Here is a 22,212-nt window from a genome sequence, read left to right as displayed (position 1 = left end):
CAATTCATTTATAATCTCAATGTATTCAAAAATATATGTAGAATTCTGCATTATCTGGTCTTGAAAGTATGCATTGTTGTTTGAAAACATTATTCAACTTTCTGTCTCACTTTATTAAATTGTCACCCTTTTCTTTTATGTTTATGCCTTTTTGCGGTAATATTTTCATGGTGTTGGAAAATACAACAGCATGTACTGCATAATTTGTATATACTTATCACTTGAGCTGTAGATGGCACTGTGCAGTTCAGAGAACTGTTTATATATGCATATGTATTCGTTGGTACTCACAGGAAGGAAGTTATTTTTTTTTACTTGCTCTTCCTTTTACCTTTCACTCTACTGGCTGCTGTTTTAAGTAACTAATATGTTTTAAATGTTTGCTGTTTATCCACACAAGTAAAGCCTAATATGCTTCTTCACAATCTGCCAGTGTTTCTTTTTGATGCATAACCAACACATGGTACCAGTGGATCTTCCTCCTTTCTTATGTAACCATCCAATATTATACTGTGCAATGCACCGTTCTGAACAAATTTTCGATGTTGACCACTATAAGAATCAAATACATACCATTCCCTTGATCCAAGTCATCTCCTGTTGCTGTCCACGATAATGTAATTTGGGTTCCTTGAATGACTGCATCCAGATCAGTAATTTGATAGGGTTCGAATCTGTCGGAAGGAGTGCCTGAAGGTACATTGGATATTATGAACGTATCACCAGAAACCTTCCTACTGAAATGTTCTACATTGTAGCTTTCAATGTTAGGCCTCGGTGGTTTAAGCTTTATATCACCTGTAACAAAAATAAAAATGTGACTCTTTTGTTTTGTGACAAGGACTGAAAAGAAATATAAAAGCCTTTTATTGCTATCATTCCTTGAAAGTTTAGAGAGAGAATTTAAATATGGTTTAAATTATACCAATAGTGCAGTGAGATGGAGAGCTGCTGGGGAGACCCGTAGAGCCTCTCTGCCCATGCTCTTTAAAGGAGCCCTGATATTTGTATACTGCCCATTGCTGTTCCCTGTGTTGTTGCTTCCTCTCTGTATCTATTAAAGAACTCTGAACAGTGCAAGAAAGTTGAGATCCAGAGAACTGATCCAGACCACGTTAAGGTCCCCCCAGTATTCTACCAGGAGATAAGCTTGCAGTATTCTCAATTAATGTTTTATTTTAATAACATTTGCATTGCATGTCTTCTTTTTCTGGAAGACTTTGTCTGATAGTTTAGGTGAAGCTCTCAGTGTGTGCACATGAGTATGTCCGTGGGAGTGTTTCTAATGTGAATGTGTTATATAGGCTGTATTGTTCTTCAAATCACATGCAATAACACAGAGTCCACAGTGTTCTGGTGTACCTTACAAAGTGCAACAAGGACCATGAAATATAATTTCACAACCATACTTTATCCACAGTGATTACAAAGATAAAAAAGAAGTATGACTGTGCCTAAAATCAACTATAAAAAACACTTGTGTCAAAACATACAAACTAAATGAGCACTCACACCTGAAAGAGCTATCATAAGCTCAAATATGGCAGCATTGGCAGTAAAATCCCCAAGAGACGATATGGTGTAGGTTCTTCTTTCAAAATATGATTCTTTTTTTTTTTACAAATTCATCTTACTATGTATATTCATAGAAGACCACAAACCATATCCTCAGATGGGGATTATACTTTTCATGTTCTCTCGACTGTGAATGCTCATTTGGATTACCTTTTAATATTGGTGTACATGCACATAATTAGTATATGATAATATCCTTCTGCGTCTTTTACAAAAATAAATTATTGATCTGCATATATTTAATTTGCATGTTTTTACACCAAGAGTTTGTTTATAGTGGACTGTATTCTATATATTTTATTGGGATCCTTGTTTGTGTTGCTACTGCCTTTTGTTTTATTTGTTTATTTGTTATCATGAAATATTTTGTCCCACAATTATCCCAATATAGTGCCTATTTAATTGTACGTCATACATGAATTACATTGTTTAGCTGTGTTGCATTGTCCTAAATATTGTAAAACATGATTTATCTTAGTAAAACATATAGTTTAGAGTTATACTGATGAATACTTTATGGAAATGTCTTACCATTTTCAACAAAACCAGGCATGTAAAAGGCACGATTTTTTTGAGCACCTAGTTTACTTTCATTCTTTGTAGTTTCTATATGTACTCTCAAGCTATATCTGCCATTTTTACCATATGCTATAAAGAACTTGGAATATATTCCATCATTCCTGAGAATATCTGCACCTAAAAATTATAAAAAGGAAATGTTATTAAAAATTGTGAAATAAGAACATAGAAAAAATGTACATATATACACATAGACTTGTTCTGCATAATATACATACATGTTGTTGTATCAACTTTACTTTTAAATAGCACCTTAAACTTAAAGCAAGTAACCAAAATATATATATATATATATATATATATAGTGATGACAGTTTTTATTTCAAACAGAAATGTTGTTAATGGAGATTAAAGGGTCACTATAGTCAGGGCTGGCCTTAGGGGTGTGCGAGCTGTGCGGCCGCACAGGGCGCCATGGTGCAGGGGGCGCCCTGCGGCCGCATAGCTCACACGGCATGTCTGTTAGCCGCAATGCTAACAAGACATTTGCCTTGGGCGGCATTTTCCAGGGGGCGGCAAAAAAAGCCACCCCCAAATGCCCAAGGCAAATGTCTTGTTAGCCTTGCGGCTAACAGACATGCCGGGCTGCTGGGCGGTCGGGCGGCTGGCGAGGGAGCACTTCCTCTGAGCTGTATGCTCAGCTCCCTTGCGCGCCGCAGAGTGAGGCTGGGAGCCGGAATATGACGTCATATTCCGGCTCCCAGCCTCACTCTGCGGCGCGCGAGGGAGCTGAGCATACAGCTCAGAGGAAGTGCTCCCTCGCCAGCCGCCCGCGCCGCCGCCCGCCCAGCCCAGCAGCCACTGGACCACCAGGAAGAGACCCCCCCCAGCATTCCCAAAGGTAAGGAGGCTGGGGGGGTGTCTAAATAATTTTTTAAAAATGTGTTAATGTTAGTGTGTGTCTGTGTATGTTAGTGTGTGTCTGTGTATGTTAGTGTGTGTATGTGTATGTTAGTGTGTGTCTGTGTATGTTAGTGTGTGTATGTGTATGTTAGTGTGTGTCTGTGTATGTTAGTGTGTGTATGTGTCTGTCAGAGTGTGTTTGTCTGTTAGTGAGTGTGTGTGTCTGACTGTGTGTGTGTGGCTGTCTGCCTGTGTGTGTGTGACAGTTTGCGTGTGTGTGTGTGAGACTGTCTGCGTGTGTGTGTGAGACTGTCTGCGTGTGTGTGTGAGACTGTCTGCGTGTTTGTGAGACTGTCTGCGTGTGTGTGTGTGTGACTGTCTGCGTGTGTGTGTGTGTGACTGTCTTCCAGTGTGTGTGTGTGTGTCTGTCTGTCTGTGTGTGACTGTGTGTGTGTGGCTGTCTGACAGTGTGTGTTTGACTGTTTGTCTGTGTGTGTTTGTCTGTGTGTGTGTGACTGTGTGTTTGGCTGTCTGCCTGTGTGTTTGTGTGTGGCTGTGTGTGTGGCTGTCTGCCTGTGTGTGTGTGTGTGTGTGTGTTTGTGTGTGACTGCCTATGTGTGACTGTCTGGGCAGACTAGATGGGCCGAATGGTTCTTATCTGCCGTCACATTCTATGTCTGTGTGTGTGTTTGTGTGTGGCTGTCTGTGTATGACTGCCTGAGTGTGTTTGTGTGTGTGTATGGCTGTCTGCCTGCTTGTGTGTGTGTGTGTGTGTGTGACAGGGTGTGTGGGAAGGGGTAAGGAGTGGGGGTGGGGGGGGGGTTCGCTGTGAAGATTTTTTGCACAGGGCGCCCAAATGCCTAAGGCCGGCCCTGACTATAGTCTCCAAAACAGCCTTAGCTTAATGAAGCAATTTTGGTGTATAGATCATATAAGATTTGACAAACAAATACAAGAGGAGCTGAGGGCCATATTCCCATGGGAATTTGCAATGTAGATGATTATTATTTCTATTTTATTAATAGATTAAGGATTTCTTTTTTTATTTTTCCTTTCCTCACAATACTACACGTACTGACCACATAACTGTTACACCATCAGGTGTGGTATTTGCCAGTCTCAAAACAGATTGCAAGGTTTTATAAATGCTAGCAAAAATAAATCTGTATACAACGTTCATGTAGAAATATTAAAGTACTAGTAATGCTGTGAAATATTATTCTATAAATGTTTGATGTTATGGGATATATATATATATATATATATATATATATATATATATATATATATATATATATATATATATAAACCCATTGCATCAAACATTTATAGAATAATATTTTAAAAAGAATTATATATTGTTCCAGGTGTGCCCCAATTCCTTTTTGTCTTTACTATGTAAGTTTGGAATCATGACCAGATTCCCTCTGAGGTTAAACACCCCGCCCAGTCCCCAGCTTCAGAGGCCCCTTTGGAGTTGACAACAGGTATATATTTGAGGAGTTTTTGGATAGTAATGTCACTTTAATTAAAATTTTCATTGAGCAGATTTATAATTTGCATTGTGAGCATATTCATTCAAACACTATCACTTTAATTGTTTAGTTTTTGACACTGTTTTTAATTGCTTTTATCACATTAATTTTGTATTATATATACTTACAATGCTTTTACAATAGATTAATTAAATATACTGCAGCTTATTTAGCACTATCACTATTTAAATTGTCTCCCATGTTGAATTTAGTGTAGGACCCACCAATATTGGGTTACTGTGAAGTAGTAGTAGTCCTAACACATATGGTGGGACAGGCTCCCCATATTTATTTGCTGGGATAGGTGATTTTAAGTAACCTTATACAATTTTAAAATGTATTTTTATATGTGAGCTGTAAATTAATCTGCTCTGGATACCAGCAGGATGTCTGCTGAGCAAGCCAGCATACATGTGCATAGCCTTATGGGAAACAGACTTGTGAAAAACTTAAAGGAACACTATAGGGTCAGGAACACAAACATGTATTCCTGACCCTATAGTGTTAAAACCACAATCTAACCCCCCCGGGCTCCTCATGCCTCCATAAATATAGCAAAATCTTACTTGTATTCAGGCCTGAAGCTGTAGCTCTGCATGTTGTTTGCCTCAGAAAAACAGGCTGTCTGCTGACTTCATCAGAAGTGGTGGCCTGATCCAATCACAACGCTTCCCCATAGGATTGGTTGAGACTGACAAGGAGGCAGATCAGGGGCAGAGCAAGCACAATTCAAACACAGCCTGGTCAATCAGCATCTCCTCATAGAGATGAATTGAATCAATGAATCTCTATGAGGAAAGTTCAGTGTCTGCATGCAGAGGGAGGAGACACTGAATGTTTGGATGCATTTTAGGCAGCCATGACCCAGGAAGGATCTCTAGCAGCTATCTGAGGAGTGGCCAGTGAAGTTATCACTAGGCTGTAATGTAAACACTGAAAAGACAGTGTTTACAGCAAAAAGCCTGAAGCTAATGATTCTACTCACCAGAACAAATTCAATAAGCTGTAGTTGTTCTGGTGACTATAGTGTCCCTTTAATTTGAGCCTGTTCTTCCAAACCAAATTCCTTTTAAAACAAACCTAAATATATAGATTCAAATTGGATTTACCTATGGAGTCTCAAGCATTGACTCCACGAGTAAATTCTGGATGGATTGATTTGTTTAGAGGATTAAAAGGATTCTGATTCAGATGAACCTGTGTAAACTAATTTTTGCACAATTCTAATGGAAAATAGAATTAAAACACACAATGGATGGAGCAATATGAAATGAGAAACATACATTTACATAATTGAGGGTGATTCCATTTATTTTTAGTTTAGTTGAATGTATACATTTGATGCAATGGTGTAATGTTTTTGGTGTGAATGAGATATTGGATAGATTACCAGATCTGGATGCTAGCAGGATGTTTGCTGATAAAACAAGCATTGCTATAGGGAAACTGAGCTTTATATAATTGGGCACTACTAAGATATTTTGTTTTTGTTTTTTTTTTTTCTTTTTCTTTTATTTATAGCATAACCAAGTGTTTGAATTGTTTGAAATCCACCTGCTCCATTGTCCAAAAGATCCAACTTGTGAATCTGTCCATCCTCCGCTCCAATTTCAGCAATCACAGATGCACCAAGAATTGGAGAAAAACCTTTTGTTACAATTGCATACAAAACAACTGGACTTCCATGTATGCCCGACACCTCTTTCATATATGCCTCAGCGACAATAGGGGGTTCATTTCTATCAGCTGCTCTGGAGTTCACTGTTAATCCCAGCACTTGTTTTACTGTCTTAGTGTTACATATACTATATGTCCAGGTGCCTCTCTGTAGAAAAATAATACAACCATTATTTATAATATTATTTTGCTATTAATATAGAACATTTCAACAACATTTATACCTGCTTGGTTTCTTACAATTCATATGTATATTACTGAAAATATCACAAATAAAAGATTTTTAAAAATACTTAAACTACGAGCTGTATAACTAAATAACTCTGTAAACTACCGTGTTTCATTTAATCTAACTTGAATATTCTGATTTGTTGACTAAAGTATTCTGGTCTCCATGTGTTTGATTTAAAAGTGAAATAACCCAACAAAATACGATAGCCTAGAAAAACTGAACAGACTGGTTTAATTAATTAATTTTCCCATAGATATGCTAAGCTTGCCCATTGAATTGTAATTGACCTATAATGCTTCCAAACATTATACTGCATGGTGGGTGATAACATGATCATGTCTGATCAAAAGCAATAATACACATTACACAAAGTAGAAACTAGAGCTTAATTGCAGACATACATGCATGGAACAAGGCTTATGGTCCTCACCTCTTTGACATTGAACAATGTACAGTATATGTATATATATATCAGGGGTTTCTTCACTACTGGTGAGTACACTTGTATATTTCTTATAAATATAACTTTTTACATGGGAATAGAGAGATTGGGTAAGTGACAAAGGAGGGGTAAGAGCTAATTATCAAAAGAGGTACAGGAGAACAGGAACATGACTATAGGTTTAGCTGTGATGGGTACGTGATATGCAGACAGAATGTGAGGTAAGTGACGTACACAAATTAAAAGATGATTAAAAAGAGATGAAGCTAAGGTGATAACAAAAAGGAAAGAGATAATGAAATGTCATAAAGTGGCATAATTTACAGTAGGTAATTTACATGGGAATAGAGAGATTGGGTACGTGACAAAGGAGGGGTAAGAGCTAATTATCAAAAGAGGTACAGGAGAACAGGAACATGACTATAGGTTTAGCTGTGATGGGTACGTGATATGCAGACAGAATGTGAGGTAAGTGACGTACACAAATTAAAAGATGATTAAAAAGAGATGAAGCTAAGGTGATATCATAAAGGAAAGAGATAATGAAATGTCATAAAGTGGCCTTGAAAAAATTAATGATCTGACCTAGAAGTTAGGTGAATATTCAAAGGGCAAATAATAATTGGTATGCTTGTTTACTAGAGATAAACTGCACTGTTTAATATTTAGGAGCTTTAAAACATGTATATTATACTGTACCTCTGCTGTGCCTGGAATTGTGAGACGGGCCGATTTTGAAAACGGGTCACTCACAAACTTGCTTTTTCCATAAACTTGTCCATTTGGATCAGTTAATGTAATGCTGGGGCTTCCAGCATCCCATGTAACCAAAAAGAAGGTATCATTCCCTACAGTGCTGTCGATGATCACTATTCCATCCAAACAGTCCCCTGGGTTAACTGGTATGGTGACACTTTCAATCTGTAAGAGAACCCACAAATGATCAGGAATGCCAAAATAGATTCTATTTTGGTTTGGTGATGGTAAATGTCATCTGAGTCTTTTTAATTATGACATCTCATATAGCTTGGTTGCTACATCTAGGTGCTGCTTCAAAGTGTGTGATTGGAGATATTCTGTAGAGTTTTACAGATTCTTCAACTGTCTAAGATTTTGCTAAGAGTTTTCTTTTTTACTGTCACAGGTAAGATTAATCTATAGGAAAAGGTTACTGATTGCACAAGGTTTGATTTCCTGTTGGTAATTGGTAAGGCATTTGATTTGATTAGCTAGGTGCTTGCTATTGATTGTTGATTAATTAGCTATTGTTTGCAAATAAGCATAGGCCTATCCAGGTGTTAAACATTCCTAGTGAGTGGTGCTTTTAGGAGTTATATAAGGGTTGTGGTCATTAGCTTGGCTAATATAGCTTGGTTGCTGCTTCAAAGTGTGTGATTGGAGATATTCTGGAGATAAACTGGAGGTAATCTGAGGTATACCGGAGGACGAAAAAATAAAGACTTGTTTGATTTAAATGAGTCACCTCATTAAAATGGCAGACTTAGCTCAGTGTAATAGTTGTTATGTATCTGTTTTGGTGATGCCTAATAGAAAGCAGTTGTTATCATAAGAGGTGTGGAGGTGTGGAGATAGACAATGGTGGTCTTGTGAGATTTCTTCCCGGAGCTACTGCTCACAGAGACAGGAGACGTATTTGTAATATTGTTAAGTGAGCAAAGCAGGAAGGGGAATTAGATGCACTTTCCATCTAGGGACAAATTACTTGGCTTGAAATGAGGTTTCAGAGGTAAAGGAAGTTTTTAGTGTTTTTGTCAATGATATACGGCAGGTTGCTTCCACACTGTCATTCTCTGAATTTCTGCCTGTGCATAACACTCGGAACAACAGGCTGATGCGTATTAGGGACTTTAACTTGATGCTTGGTGAATGGTGTCGGGAGCAAGGATTTGGCTTCATTTCTCATGGTTGCTCTGTTTGGAATGGAAATAAACTGTGCAAAAAAGATGGTTTGCATCTTTCTCAAAAGGGAACAGATATTCTCAGTGAGCAGTTCAGAGATTTTGCTAGAATGTATTTAAACTAAGAGGGGGTGGGGCAAAATGGTGATAAAATATCAGTCCAATTGCCCCCCAAAACAAGGACAGAAGGTGTCTGTAGCAAGTTTGTTAAAAAATTATAAGCTTTGAGTCATGTCTGCAAATTCCAGTTTAGGTAATAAGATCCATGAATTTGTGGCAATGATGGCAACTGATAATGTAGATTTAGTTGTGGTTACTAAGACATGGTATAATAAGAAAAATGACTGGGACATAGCAATCCCAGGCTACTCTTTATATAGAAAAGTAGAAAAGACAGGGAAGGCAAGAAAGGGGGAGGGGTGGCCCTGTATGTAAAGGATAGCATAAAATCTAGCCTAATAAAAGTTAGTGAGGCGAACATAGAGTCCGTTTGGGTTATGTTAGAATTTGGTAATCACACAGTAACTTGTGTAAGTGTGATTTAAAGGCCCCCAGGACAAATAGAAGGGTTAGATAGTCTACTAGTTGAGGAAATAGCTAAAATGACAGTGAAGTTATCACCATGGCTGACTTTAATCTTCCTGATGTGAACTGAAAAACCAAAATAGCTGCCTGTGCCAGGAGCACACATACTCTAAACTCCCTACTGGCATTGTCTCTAAAACAAGTCGTTGAGGAGCCAACTCGTAAAGAGGCCATACTAGATTTAAAGTTAACAAATGGAGCTTTGGTATCAGATATTACTGTAGGTGAAAGTTTAGGATCCAATGATAATCAGTCAGTGTGGTTTACTATAAGAACAGTGACTGAGTCACACCAAACAAAAACAAAAGTTTTAGACTTTAGAAAAACAGACTTTTCTAAAATTAGAATATGTGTAAAGGAGTCATTATCAAATTGGAGCAATTTAAATAGAGTCCGGGAGAAATGGGATTATTTAAAAGTTGCACTGCTGAAGGCAACAGAAAATTGCATTAGGTTTGTCAGTAAAAGCAAAAAAAAACAAGAAACCACTGTGGTACTCTGCAGATGTGGCCAAAATAGTAAAAAACAAAACGTTTGCATTTAGTAATTATAAAAAAACAGAGTGAGGAAGACAGAATTATCTATAAGATTAGGCAGAAAGAGGCTAAGCAAGTTATGCGAGCTTCCAAATCACACACAGAAGAGAACATAGCACAGTCAGTAAAAATGTTTGTGAGTTTACAGAGGAAGAGGTTCTATTTCAACTGTCAAAAGTAATAAAAATAAGTCAATGGGACCTGATTGCATGCACCCAAAGTTAGTAAAAGAGCTTAGTGGTATACTAGCAAAACCATTCACATATTTATTTAACCAATCATTGTTAACAGGAGTAGTCCCAGAAGATTGGAAGTTAGCGAATGTTGTGCCCATTCACAAAAAAAGGTAGTAGGGAGGAGTCGGGCAACTATAGGCCAGTAAGCCTTACTTCAGTAGTGGGGAAAGTAATGGAAACCATGTTAAAGGATAGGATTGTTGAACATCTAAAATCACATAGATTACAAGATCAGAGACAACATGGGTTTACTTGAGGGAGGTCATGCCAAAATAATCTTATTGATTTTTTTGATTAGGTAACTAAAATAATAGATCAGGGTGGTGCAGTAGTCATTGCTTACCTAGATTTCAGTAAGGCGTTTGACACTGTTGTATATAGAAGGCTTATCAATAAACTGCAATCTTCAAGTTTGGATTCCAATATTGTTGAATGGGTAAGGCAGTGGCTGAGTGACAGGCAACAGAGGGTTGTAGTCAATGGAGTATATTTGAAGCATGGGCTTGTAACCAGTGGGGTACCTCAGGGATCTCTCTAATTCTCTTTAATATTTTTATTAGTGATTTTGCAGAAGGTCTTGATGGTAAGGTATGTCTTTTTGCTGATGATACTAAGATATGTAACAGGATTGATGTTCCAGGACGGATAAGCCAAATGGCAAATGATTAAGGTAAACTAGAAAAATGGTCAGAGTTGTGGCAACTGACATTTAATGTGGATAAGTGCAAGATAATGCATCTTGGACGTAAAAACCCAAGGGCAGAGTGCAGAATATTTGATAGAGTCCTAACCTCAACACTTGAGGAAAGGGATTTAGGGGTGAATATTTCTGATGACTTAAAGGTAGGCAGACAATGTAATAGAGCAGCAGGAAATGCTAGCAGAATGCTTGGTTGTATAGTGAGAGATATTAGCAGTAGAAAGAGGGAAGTGCTCATGCCATTGTACAGAACACTGGTGAGACCTCACTTGGAGTATTGTACACAGTACTGGAGACCGTATCTCCAGAAGGATATTGATACTTAGAGAGAGTTCAGAGAAGGGCTACTAATCTGGTTCATTGATTGCAGGATAAAACTTACAAGGAAAGGTTAAAGGAACTTAACACATATAGCTTGGCGGAAAGACGAGGCAGCGGAATTAACACAGTAAAGGAGGAGACTATATTTAAAATAAGAAAAACTGCCACAACAAGAGGACATAGTCTTAAATTAGAGGGGCAAAGGTTTAAAATAATATCAGGAAGTATTACTTTACTGAGAGGGCAGTGGATGCATGGAATAGCCTTCCAGCTGAAGTGGTAGAGGTTAACACAGTAAAGGAGATAAAGCATGCATGGGATGGGCATAAGGCTATCCTAACTATAAGATAAGGCCAGGGACTAATGAAAGTATTTAGAAAACTTGGTAGACTAAATGGGCTGAATACTTCTTGTCTGCCATCACATTATATGTTTCTATGTTTCTACCTTTACATCCTATGCACCATAACCACTAATGTGCTTTATAGTGTTTATGGCGCTAGGAATCCTTCAGTGCCATCCCATGGTAAAGAGTCAAATCATCTCTCAGTCTCTCTTCAGACATAAACAAAAAAAACAGAACCCTTGTGGGATCAAAACGTTGCAACCTGCTTGATTCTTGAGTTCCTGGACTACAATTTTTGAACTGCCACTTCCCTATAAATGACAATGTTAAATTCAACACTGAAATCACCTGTAACTTGTGATTACATCTTGAACCAGTTTAGACAAGGCAAATTAAAGGCAAACATTGCACATGAGGATGGAAAATAGAAAATGTGTTTCATTTCTCCTCAAAACCAAGAAAGTTATGGTGGGGAAAAATATATCCTTCCTCAGCTTGTCTATGTATGTATGAATGTATGTATCTATCTATCTATCTATCTATTATCTTTCTCTATTATATATGTGTATGTGTATTTCTATTTCTTTAAAATACCTACAGTTACTCATAGGCAAGTACTTGTGGACAATATAAACACACAAGAATCAGTAGTAAATAAGAAACATTTATTGCAGGTTTTTTTTTTTGCGTTTTTTGGTATTGTACTCTTTGAATCTTTCATAATTAAACAAGTAACATTTTGGAGAAATACCTGAACAGATTGCTGAGTGACATCTCCATTACTGGATACGAGTCCACTGAAAGCGGCAATCAAACCATTTGCATCAACTTTATCTGATGCATACAGCTTTATTCCATCTGAAATATGATTGTTTTTTGTTATTATTTCATGTTCTAAAAACATTCAACATCAATAACAAAGGCTATGTATGATAAAAATATCAAAGCAAACAAAAACCGAAAACAACAAACCCTTGAACACAAAAAATGACATGCTAATTTAAATAAAACATACTAAAGAAACTCTTTTTTCGTCAGAATCAATATCCATCAGTATCATTCCGATGTGAGTAATTGTTGTGCCTAATCATTAAATTAATGAAGCGCCAATATCAAAAAGCAATAATCAATTACCCTAAGGTTTTTAAAGATATTGGTGGGCACCAAAACCCTATTCGGGATGAGTGAATTGAGTATTTGAGAAAGGGAAAACACTGACATCAAGTACTTGTAAATAATCAATACAAACTTTATTGATTATCAAATACCTAATTGATAATCATTCAGCTTAAAATTCAGCTTAAAGGACAATTTAAAGAAACAGCTTAATAAAAACAGCTTAATAAAAATAGCTTAATACATCACTATATAGAGAGACTTGCTGCACTCGACTGAGAGAACTGTCAGTCAGGCTTGAAGGGGACCATCTCTTACTGGGAAATCAGCAGAACCAGCAATATGTGTCCGTATTACAGGTGGGTAGAACTTTCTTCTGACCACAGGCAATGCATTTACCCCATTCAGACTCCTCATCTGAGCTCCAGATGTTGCCATCCCAAATTTCAGGAACCCATAGGGTCCTACTCTTGCTAATCTTATGAGTCTCAATCTTTCCCTTGACCCTAGTTACCTTCATCACAGATTTTTGCAACAACATTTCATACAAATGCTCTTCTTTTTCTATCTGACATTTATCCTTGTGTGTCTGTCTATATGCAGTAAGTATTACCCAACCTCTTTTCTGCCACTTATCTTTTGGAATCTCTTTCAAACAAGCAAGAATGTTAGTAGGCATTTCACTTTTTTCACTTTTATAGTCACATTTACCAGTTGAATGAGCCCATTCACTGGCAATCAATGCATATGGCTCATCTTCCCATCCGGGAATGATGGCGTCATCACCCTGTTTCTTATTCCTTTTAAACATTGTGTCTGATTTTTCTTTTATATAAAAAAAACTTGCACTCCTTGGGGATATGTGTTCTATGTTTTTATTTAATTTCACTTGACTGTGTTCTAATCCAGAAACCTAGTGTCTGGCTTATTGTCTTATTCTTCACTCAAGCCTGCCCAGGCAATTATTCTGGCTGCAGGTTTGTGCTCCCCGACCACACTGGCTTTCTACACACTCCGTGAAGTGTATAGGGGCGTCTATGATCGAACCAACAATCTCACACTTTCAGGAACAGCCGTTTTATTCACTTCCCCAATCAGCACTGGCTTACAGCACCTGTTAAGGCACGTAGGTGCACTGTAACTGACCAAGCATAATCACCCATTCATGTCAAAATCATCCCAAACAATCTTGTGGTATTGGTGACCTTATCTCAATACCTCGTATTGAGCTTATTGAATTAACAGCAGTTCAGCCTTATTCAGGACGTTAGCCTGTTTAAGTATACCCTCCCCAATCAGCACTGGCGTTCTACACACTGTTAGGGTGTATAGGTGCGTCTACTGACTGAGCACAACTTGTATTCTTTGAATCAATCTTCAGAAACACTCCTCAATCTTTTTTTTATTTTGATTGAGCATCTACACATCAATCTTGCTCTTGCAACGTCATGAAATTATTTTCTAGTTTACACTATGTTCAAAGAATCTCTAGAGACCGTAATTATTGTTATCTGATCTTAAAATTTCTATAATATATTTACTGCAGCACTCAGATGAAACAAACAGCTTTTTAAAACAGCTCTTTTTTTTCTTTGTGATTCAGTAGAAACTAGACCTCGTTCAATGTTAGTTTCACTTTCACCTTCACTGAAAATCTACATAAACAGTTCTTAACAATTTCAAAATACAATTGTCTTATCATTAAAATGCTAGCACCTCCCTAGCAACTATATTTCACAATTCTCAACTAAATTTCTGCTCATCTGTCCGTGACGCCAAAATGTTGTGCCTAATCATTAAATTCATGAAGCGCCAATATAAAAAAGAAATAATCAATTACCCTAATGTTTTTAAAGATATTGGTGGGCACCAAAACCCTATTCGGGATGAGTGAATTGAGTATTTGAGAAAGGGAAAACACTGACATCAAGTACTTGTAAATAATCAATACAAACTTGATTGACTAACAAAGAATTAATAATCATTCAGCTTAAAATTCAGCTTAACGAAACAACTCAAAGAAACAGCTTAATAAAAACAGCTTAATAAAAACAGCATAATACATCACCATAAGAGAGGCTTGCTGCACTCGACTGAGAAAACTGTCAGTCAGGCTCGAAGAGGACCCTCTCTTACTGGGTAATCAGCAGAACCAGCAATACGTGTCCTTATTACAGGTGGGTAGTACTCCAATGAGTGCCAAATTTTCTAGTCTTTTATAAGAAACTTAATAATCAAAAGGGGTGAATAGTCTGTACTTATAGTCTGTACAACCAAACCTTCTTATCAGTGCAGCCGAGCAAAGACCTTGAAAAAGTCTTGTTGTGGGACTGGGATTCTGGCCAACTGCAAGTCCCATCCAACGCTTCTGCAAGGTCTTTGCTGGGCTGCAATTTTGGAGTGTTTCTGTAAACCGCATATTTTTGTGAAAGAAACTGAAATTAAATAAATCAGGATTTTTTTTTCAGAACACAGTAGAGGGAAGTGTAGGCCACATTACCTATTGTCCTAATATACTGAAAATATAAATACATTATGTAACTAACCATCTGTTTGAAAAGCAAATTTTGATGTGCACAAAACAGTTTGTATGACATTCTAAAACTGATAAAAATGAATACGCCCATGTATGTACCCCAGTGGTTCTTTTATATATAGATAGATATATTGTGTAAAAAAGATGCATTACACACACCTGTCATTGTTGCCAGCTGCTCCAATGCTTTGTCTGCTTTGGTACCTAGTGCAATTGTGTGAATAATGACCCCACTGGCCTCTACCTCTGGGAAACAAGAACTAATTCTACTATCTTCACCATCTGTCAATAGTATAATTTCTGTACCATGTGTGGATCCGTCAAGCCTTCCGTTTACCTGAATATTTAACACAGACATTTTGAATTTAAAAAAAAAAAGAAATGTGTAGTATATAAATCCAACATGTATTAAACTACTACAAATCAAATATATATTACTAATTATATGTTAGAATAGTATATAAGTCTTCATAAGAAATACTTACAGGGGAACTGCCACGTCTCAGTTTGTTTAATACTGTTTACCGGTTAACCTATACCTTTACCTATAATTAACAAATATGTGTTTGTGATGTATGATATCTAAAATTATTTTTAGACATTCGGACCTCTTTATCTTGCAGCTGGGTGCCTCCATTTTAGTCCCCTAACATATAAATTGGGGACAGAACCAGATATGCCTTAAGGCAGAGTAGGTATCTGCTTACAGGTGTCTGTCTTGTGTAGGGATGCCGGTTTACAAAACGTACTTTTTGGAGCATAGGTGGGATGGTAAACCTCCATTATAGTAATGTGGGTGTGGTATTGACTTCCAAATGTGTTTTTTATATATTTATATTTAATATTATATATATTTAATGTGATGACTGTCTAGCAAGTTCTGACCTGTCACTATATGTATAACCATCATGCCAGCAAGCTTTTTTATAAAAAAAAAATATTTGCCAAGAAATATGGTTCAAGATGTAAGTTTGGTGTATGATTTATATTATACCTGGAGACCTGCTTGTATTCCTGAACAAATGTTTGTACCCCCTAAAGAAGCAGTTGGAAGAAGTAACTTTAGATGTTCACGCTGTCTCTTATTGGTTATTTTTACTAGCTCTGACTTTATATTTGCAGCACTTGAAAACACAACAATTCCAAGATGGGAGTCCGTTTCTATAATTTGCATGATGTACATTTCGGAAGCTTGATACATTCGATCCATGCGATTGTACTGTAGTGATAAAAAGATATAACAATGAAAATGTTATATTAGAAGGCTCCAGAGCAAAATGCTAATTACTTCGATATGAAAATGGTATTAAAGTAAGACACACATCTTACACACCTTTAATCATTGGTGCAACAAAAGAAACTTTAAGGACAAATGTATACACTAAAAAACATTTCAAAAACTAAAAACAAATACTGCAGACAGCTAACTGGGATCGGAGAGGGCTAAAACATATATTGAACATACAATACAAACAGTGATATGCGCTAAAGTAAGAATTTTAACATTGCAAAATTTGAAATTATTTCTGAGTCAGCTTTGACTGTACTTTGCTGAATTTGGCTTTTAATTTGAAATTCACTTTCAGAGATATTCATTAACGTGATAATTTAAAGTGAATTCCAAGTGAATTTCAAATTTAAGGTCAAAAACTGAAATTATCTCCATATCAGATAAAGTTTCTGTTCAGCTATTCTGGACTTAAAGATGAAATTCACTTTGTATTCACTTTGAATTCTCACTTTAGTAAATAATCTGTTTGAATTTATTTTTGGATTCTGCAAATTTCACTCTGACTCTGACAAAATAATGATACTTCTATTGACAATGCAAGTTACAAAACTGGTAATCCCATATTATTCTAAATCCTAGGGTGACCAACCTGTCAACATGTTTATGTTAATAACCTTAGGTAATTAAATGAGATATCTGTAATTTTGGAATCAAAGTGAATTAAAAGTGAATTTCAAATTTGAATCCAAAGCAGATAAACTGTAAGTATATCTGACTTAGATATTGTTTCCAGTTTGGCTATTTTGACCTAAGATTATAAATATATTTTGAACTCACTTTTAATTTTCTCTTTAGTGGATTATCTTGGAGAAGGAGTTTTTGTGGCATATAGCAAATGGACTAAACCAGTTTTTGGGCTTTCTTATAAATCAACTTTAAAAAAAAAATCTGTGTGTAAAGTTGAATTTGAGAGACTTGAGTGTATTTTTAATCTTGATTACTATGTTAATAGGTAACCTTTACATTTTGTCAATTAAATATAATATCAATAACTAAACATTTTGTTACTAAGAAAAGTGAATGTACTTACTCCATTCATACTTCCTGATATATCAAGCACCAAAGTAACTACTCTGTCCTTGAACTGCAGAAGTGAGATAACAGGAGGTGGTATGTTGGTGCTAGTTAAGGGAGTAGTGGACGTCATGTCAGGAGATTTCATAATCACTTCCCATGTACTTTGTTGGTTACATTGTTTATTTTGTTGGTTGGGAGCTTCTGAGTTATGGCTGTCCTTATCACAGAACTCTTTGACCTTAAACGTAAAGTTAACAATAAAAAGTTAATCAACCAAAAAAAGGTTAATTAATATGCATTGTATAGAATAACACATTGCTGTCTGAATAGCTCTGGCACCCAGCATGTATTTTTGAAAATATCAGTATTGGCTGGGATGCTCATGGTTTGGCAGCTCATTGCAAAATCTTAGGGTAAACTTTACTCTCTAGGAAGAGGGAACTTTGACTGAGCTCATTCACTGCCCAGATTCTACTCAAAAATGCAATGTCTACCAGCTTAACCAGTTGACACTTCAGGTATCCACTTTCCAACTGAGACTGCCATAAATATGCTTGACTACATAATTATATATTAATTTAAAAAGACTTCTCAAAATCTTAATGTGTCTTTTGAGGAATAATACTCACATGACTAAGTCCTTGAGCATACATAATTGATTCTTTGGCAGGAGAGTTTAGATATGGGATAAACATGCAGTTATGGTCATAAAGACCAGTTTCCGGGCTATATTGACAGTCAACCACTTGGTCATTTGTTCCCGGCACCAACATTTTATTCATGCCATTGATACCTAGAGAACACCTGGATACCAACATATGTTAGAATTAGTATAATTTTAAAACACACTAGCTTCAGTTAAAACCTTTATGTGAAACAGCTAAACATAATCATTTTATATCATGGCAGACCTGGCAGAAGTGAAATACAGCAAAGGCTGTACAATTAATTTTAACATGATCAGTTTCCAGTTTAGACAGTAAATGATGCAAAACATAAAGTAATACATTGTATAATTAAGCACACAGATCAATTGCGCAAGTAAGGGCGAAATGCTAGATCATGTTGACATCTAAAAAAAATTCCATTCTTGATTACCCTAATAAAGGTTCCTACAACCATAACCAGATGCAAGTGTATACTAGAGATGGCACTTGATGGCAACAAAGATATATCCAGTACTACATATCTCATTGCCAGGGCCGGCCTTAGGCCCTTAGGCGCCCTGTGCGAAAAATCTTCGCAGTGCCCCCCCACCCCCACACACACAGGTACAGACAGACCATCACATACATACAGCCAAACATACAGTCTCTCTCACACACACAGTTACATGCAGACAGTCACACACACAGAGGCAGACAGTCACACAGGCACATAGTCAAACACACACACACACACACACACACACACAGAGTCAGACAGCCACACACACACACACACACACACACACACACATAGGCAGACAGTCACACAGGCACATAGTCAAACACACACACACACAGAGGCAGACAGCCACACACACACACACACACACACACACACACAGAGGCAGACAGTCACACAGGCACACAGAGGCAGACAGTCACACACACAGAGGCAGACAGTCACACACACACAGTCAGTCACACACACACAGAGGCAGACAGTCACACACACACAGACATCCACACACACAGGCAGACAGCCACACACAGGCAGACAGCCACACACACACACACACACACAGGCAGAAAGTCACACACAGGCAGAAAGTCACACACACACACACACACACACACACACAGGCGGACAGCCCCCCCCCACACACACACACACAGGTAGACTGTTACACACACACAGGCAGACAGTCACACACACACACACAGGTAGACTGTTACACACACAGGCAGACAGTCACACACACACACACACACACAGGTACTCACACACACAAAGACAGACAGCCACACACACAGGCATACAGTCAAGCACACACACAGGCAGACAGTCACACACACACACACACACACAGGTAGACTGTTACACACACACAGGCAGACAGCCACACACACACACACACACACACACACACACACACACACACACAGGCAGACAGTCAAGCACACACACAGGCAGACATGTAAACACACACACAGGCAGACAGTCAAACACACACACACACACACACACGCACGCAGGCAGGCAGTTAAACACACACACACACACATGCAGACAGCCACACACACAGGTACTCACACACACAGAGGCAGACAGCCACACACACAGGTACTCACACACACAGAGGCAGACAGTCATACATGGTTACCTCTGTCCTTTATGATCTGGGAGGAGTGAAGGCAGTGCAGTCCAGGCAGCTCCTGGGGTCTGGTTGTTGGTGAAGCAGGTACTCCTTCCTGCTTCCCATGCAGCCGTCATTTTAGCTCAGCCCCACCATCATTTAAGCTCTGCCCCCGCCGTCAATTAGCTCCGCCCCTGCAGCAAGGTAAGCCTCGCCCCCGCCGCAATGCTGGGAGGTTTTTGTTCTACTCCCGGGTGGAGAATAATGAAATCCTCCACCCGGGTAGCCGGCAATGTGTGAGCTGTGTCGGCCACAGGGCGCCCCCTGCTCCACGACTCCCTGTGCGGCCGCACAGCTCGCACACCCTTAAGGCCGGCCCTGCTCATTGCAAACCATATTGTGTCAATGTACCTTAACACCTTCTAGCAAATTCTTACTAGTTTAGTACAGTTACACTTACAAACTCAAATTGCACTCGGCAATCCAACGGCTTGCGTCCTTTAGGAGTAGTGTAACCACATGCTCAGATTGTCCGTCCATTTGAGGATTCCATGTTGTAGGAGGAGTAAGTGATTACTGTGCACTATGTATGGTTTATTTAATTTCAATATATACACCAAAGACATTTGAAGGATTTTTTTTTCCAAAGTGGGGTTTATACCATTTCATGCTATCTAAGTGGAGCCAAAGGTGGGCTCAAATACATGTGAATGTATTTCTATTTGTTTCACTTTCACTTATTTATCAAAGACTGAAGGGAAGAGTATGTCCAAATCCAGAGCAGGGATTTTACCGTCTGAAGTGCATGTATCAGACATTGTCATAGCTCTTGAAAGTGTAAGTGCAATAATTGTCTTTTTTGTTGGTTCTGTTTGTATTTTTCATATATGCATCATCTGAGAAACTTATAGTGCATGTCCCACCTTCTAATCATGTATGTACAGGTGATACTCGAAAAATTAGAATATCGTGCAAAAGTTCATTTATTTCAGTAATGCAATGTAAAAGGGGAAACTATTATATGAGATGACGCATTACATGCAAAGCAAGATAGTTCAAGCCGTGATTTGTCATAAGTGCGATAATTATGGCTTACAGCTCATGAAAACCCCAAATCCACAATCTCAGTAAATTAGGATATTACATGCAATCAATGAAACAAAGAGTGTACATAGAACAATATCAGACCTCTAAAAGTATAAGTATGCATATGGACCAAGTACTTGGTTTGGGCCCCTTTTGCAGCAATTACTGCCTCAATGTGGCGTGGCATGGAAGCTATCAGCCTGTGACACTGCTGATGTGTTATGGAAGACCAGGATGCTTCAATAGCAGCCCTCAGCTCTTCTGCATTGTTCGGTCTCATGTCTCTCATCTTTCTCTTGGCAATGCCCCATAGATTCTCTATGGGGTTCAGGTCAGGCAAGTTTGCTGGCCAATCAAGCACAGTGTCATTGAACCAGGCTTTGGTGCTTTTGGCAGTGTGGGCAGGTGCCAAGTCCTGCTGGGAAATTAAGTCAGCATCCCCATAAAGCTCGTCTGCAGAAGGAAGCATGAAGTGCTTCTAAATCTCCTGGTAGACTGCTGCATTGACACTGGACTTAATGAAGCACAGTGGACCAACACCAGCAGATGACATGGCTCCCCAAATCAACACAGACTGTGGAAACTTCACACTGGACTTCAAGCATCTTGCAGTGTGTGCCTCTCCATTCTTCCTCCAGACTCTGGGTCCTTGGTTTCCCAATGAGATGCAAAAGTTGCTCTCATCAGAAAAGAGGACTTTGGACCACTTAGCAACAGACCAGGTCTGTTTTTCTTTAGCCCAGGTAAGACGCTTCTGACGTTGTTTGTTGTTCAGGAGTGGCTTGACAAGAGGAATACGACATCTGAAGCCCATGTCCAGGATCCGTCTGTGTGTGGTGGCTCTTGATGCACTGACTCCAGCCTCAGTCCACTCCTTGTGAAAGTCCCCAAAACGTTTGACCTTTTCCTGATAATCCTAATCCCCAAAAAAATGGCCTTTTCCTGATAATCCTCTCCAGGCTGCCATCATCCCTGCTGCTTGTGTACCTTTTCCACACTTTTCCCTTCCACATAACTTTCTATTAATGTGCTTTGATACAGCACTTTGGGAACAACCAACTTCCTTCACAATTACCTTTTGAGGCTTTCCCTCCTTATGGAGGGTGTCAAAGATTGTTTTCTGCACAACTGTCAGGTCAGCAGTCTTCCCCACGATTGTGATTCCTACTGAACCAGACTGAGAGACCATTTAAATGCTCAGAAACCCTTTGCAGGTGTTATGGCATATTTAGCTGATTAGAGTGGGACACTGTGAGCCTAGAATATTGCACCTTTTCACAATATTCTAATTTACTGAGATTGTGGATTTGGGGTTTTCATGAGCTGTAAGCCCTAATCATCACACTTATGACAAATCAC

At 38.2% G+C, this 22,212-nt stretch overlaps 1 protein-coding gene across 1 annotated transcript in view; it reads right to left on the bottom strand.

The window, feature by feature from the left end:
• LOC134569173 (calcium-activated chloride channel regulator 1-like) overlaps positions 1-22,212 on the bottom strand; it is a 35,087-nt gene that overhangs the window by 2,154 nt on the left and 10,721 nt on the right. Inside the window, exons 5-13 of the mRNA XM_063428085.1 lie at positions 18,116-18,290; positions 17,500-17,724; positions 16,173-16,397; positions 15,338-15,515; positions 12,278-12,384; positions 7,583-7,804; positions 6,087-6,357; positions 2,107-2,271; positions 574-798 (exon numbers count right to left, since the gene is read on the bottom strand). Coding sequence (XP_063284155.1) covers positions 574-798; positions 2,107-2,271; positions 6,087-6,357; positions 7,583-7,804; positions 12,278-12,384; positions 15,338-15,515; positions 16,173-16,397; positions 17,500-17,724; positions 18,116-18,290 — 1,793 coding nt within the window. The remainder of the gene's footprint in view (positions 1-573; positions 799-2,106; positions 2,272-6,086; positions 6,358-7,582; positions 7,805-12,277; positions 12,385-15,337; positions 15,516-16,172; positions 16,398-17,499; positions 17,725-18,115; positions 18,291-22,212) is intronic.

The sequence above is a fragment of the Pelobates fuscus genome, chromosome 7 (genome assembly GCF_036172605.1).
Source record: "Pelobates fuscus isolate aPelFus1 chromosome 7, aPelFus1.pri, whole genome shotgun sequence".
NCBI classification, from domain to species: domain Eukaryota; kingdom Metazoa; phylum Chordata; class Amphibia; order Anura; family Pelobatidae; genus Pelobates; species Pelobates fuscus.
Note: the sequence above shows the minus strand (reverse complement) of the source record. Positions and strands in the feature narration are given on the sequence as shown.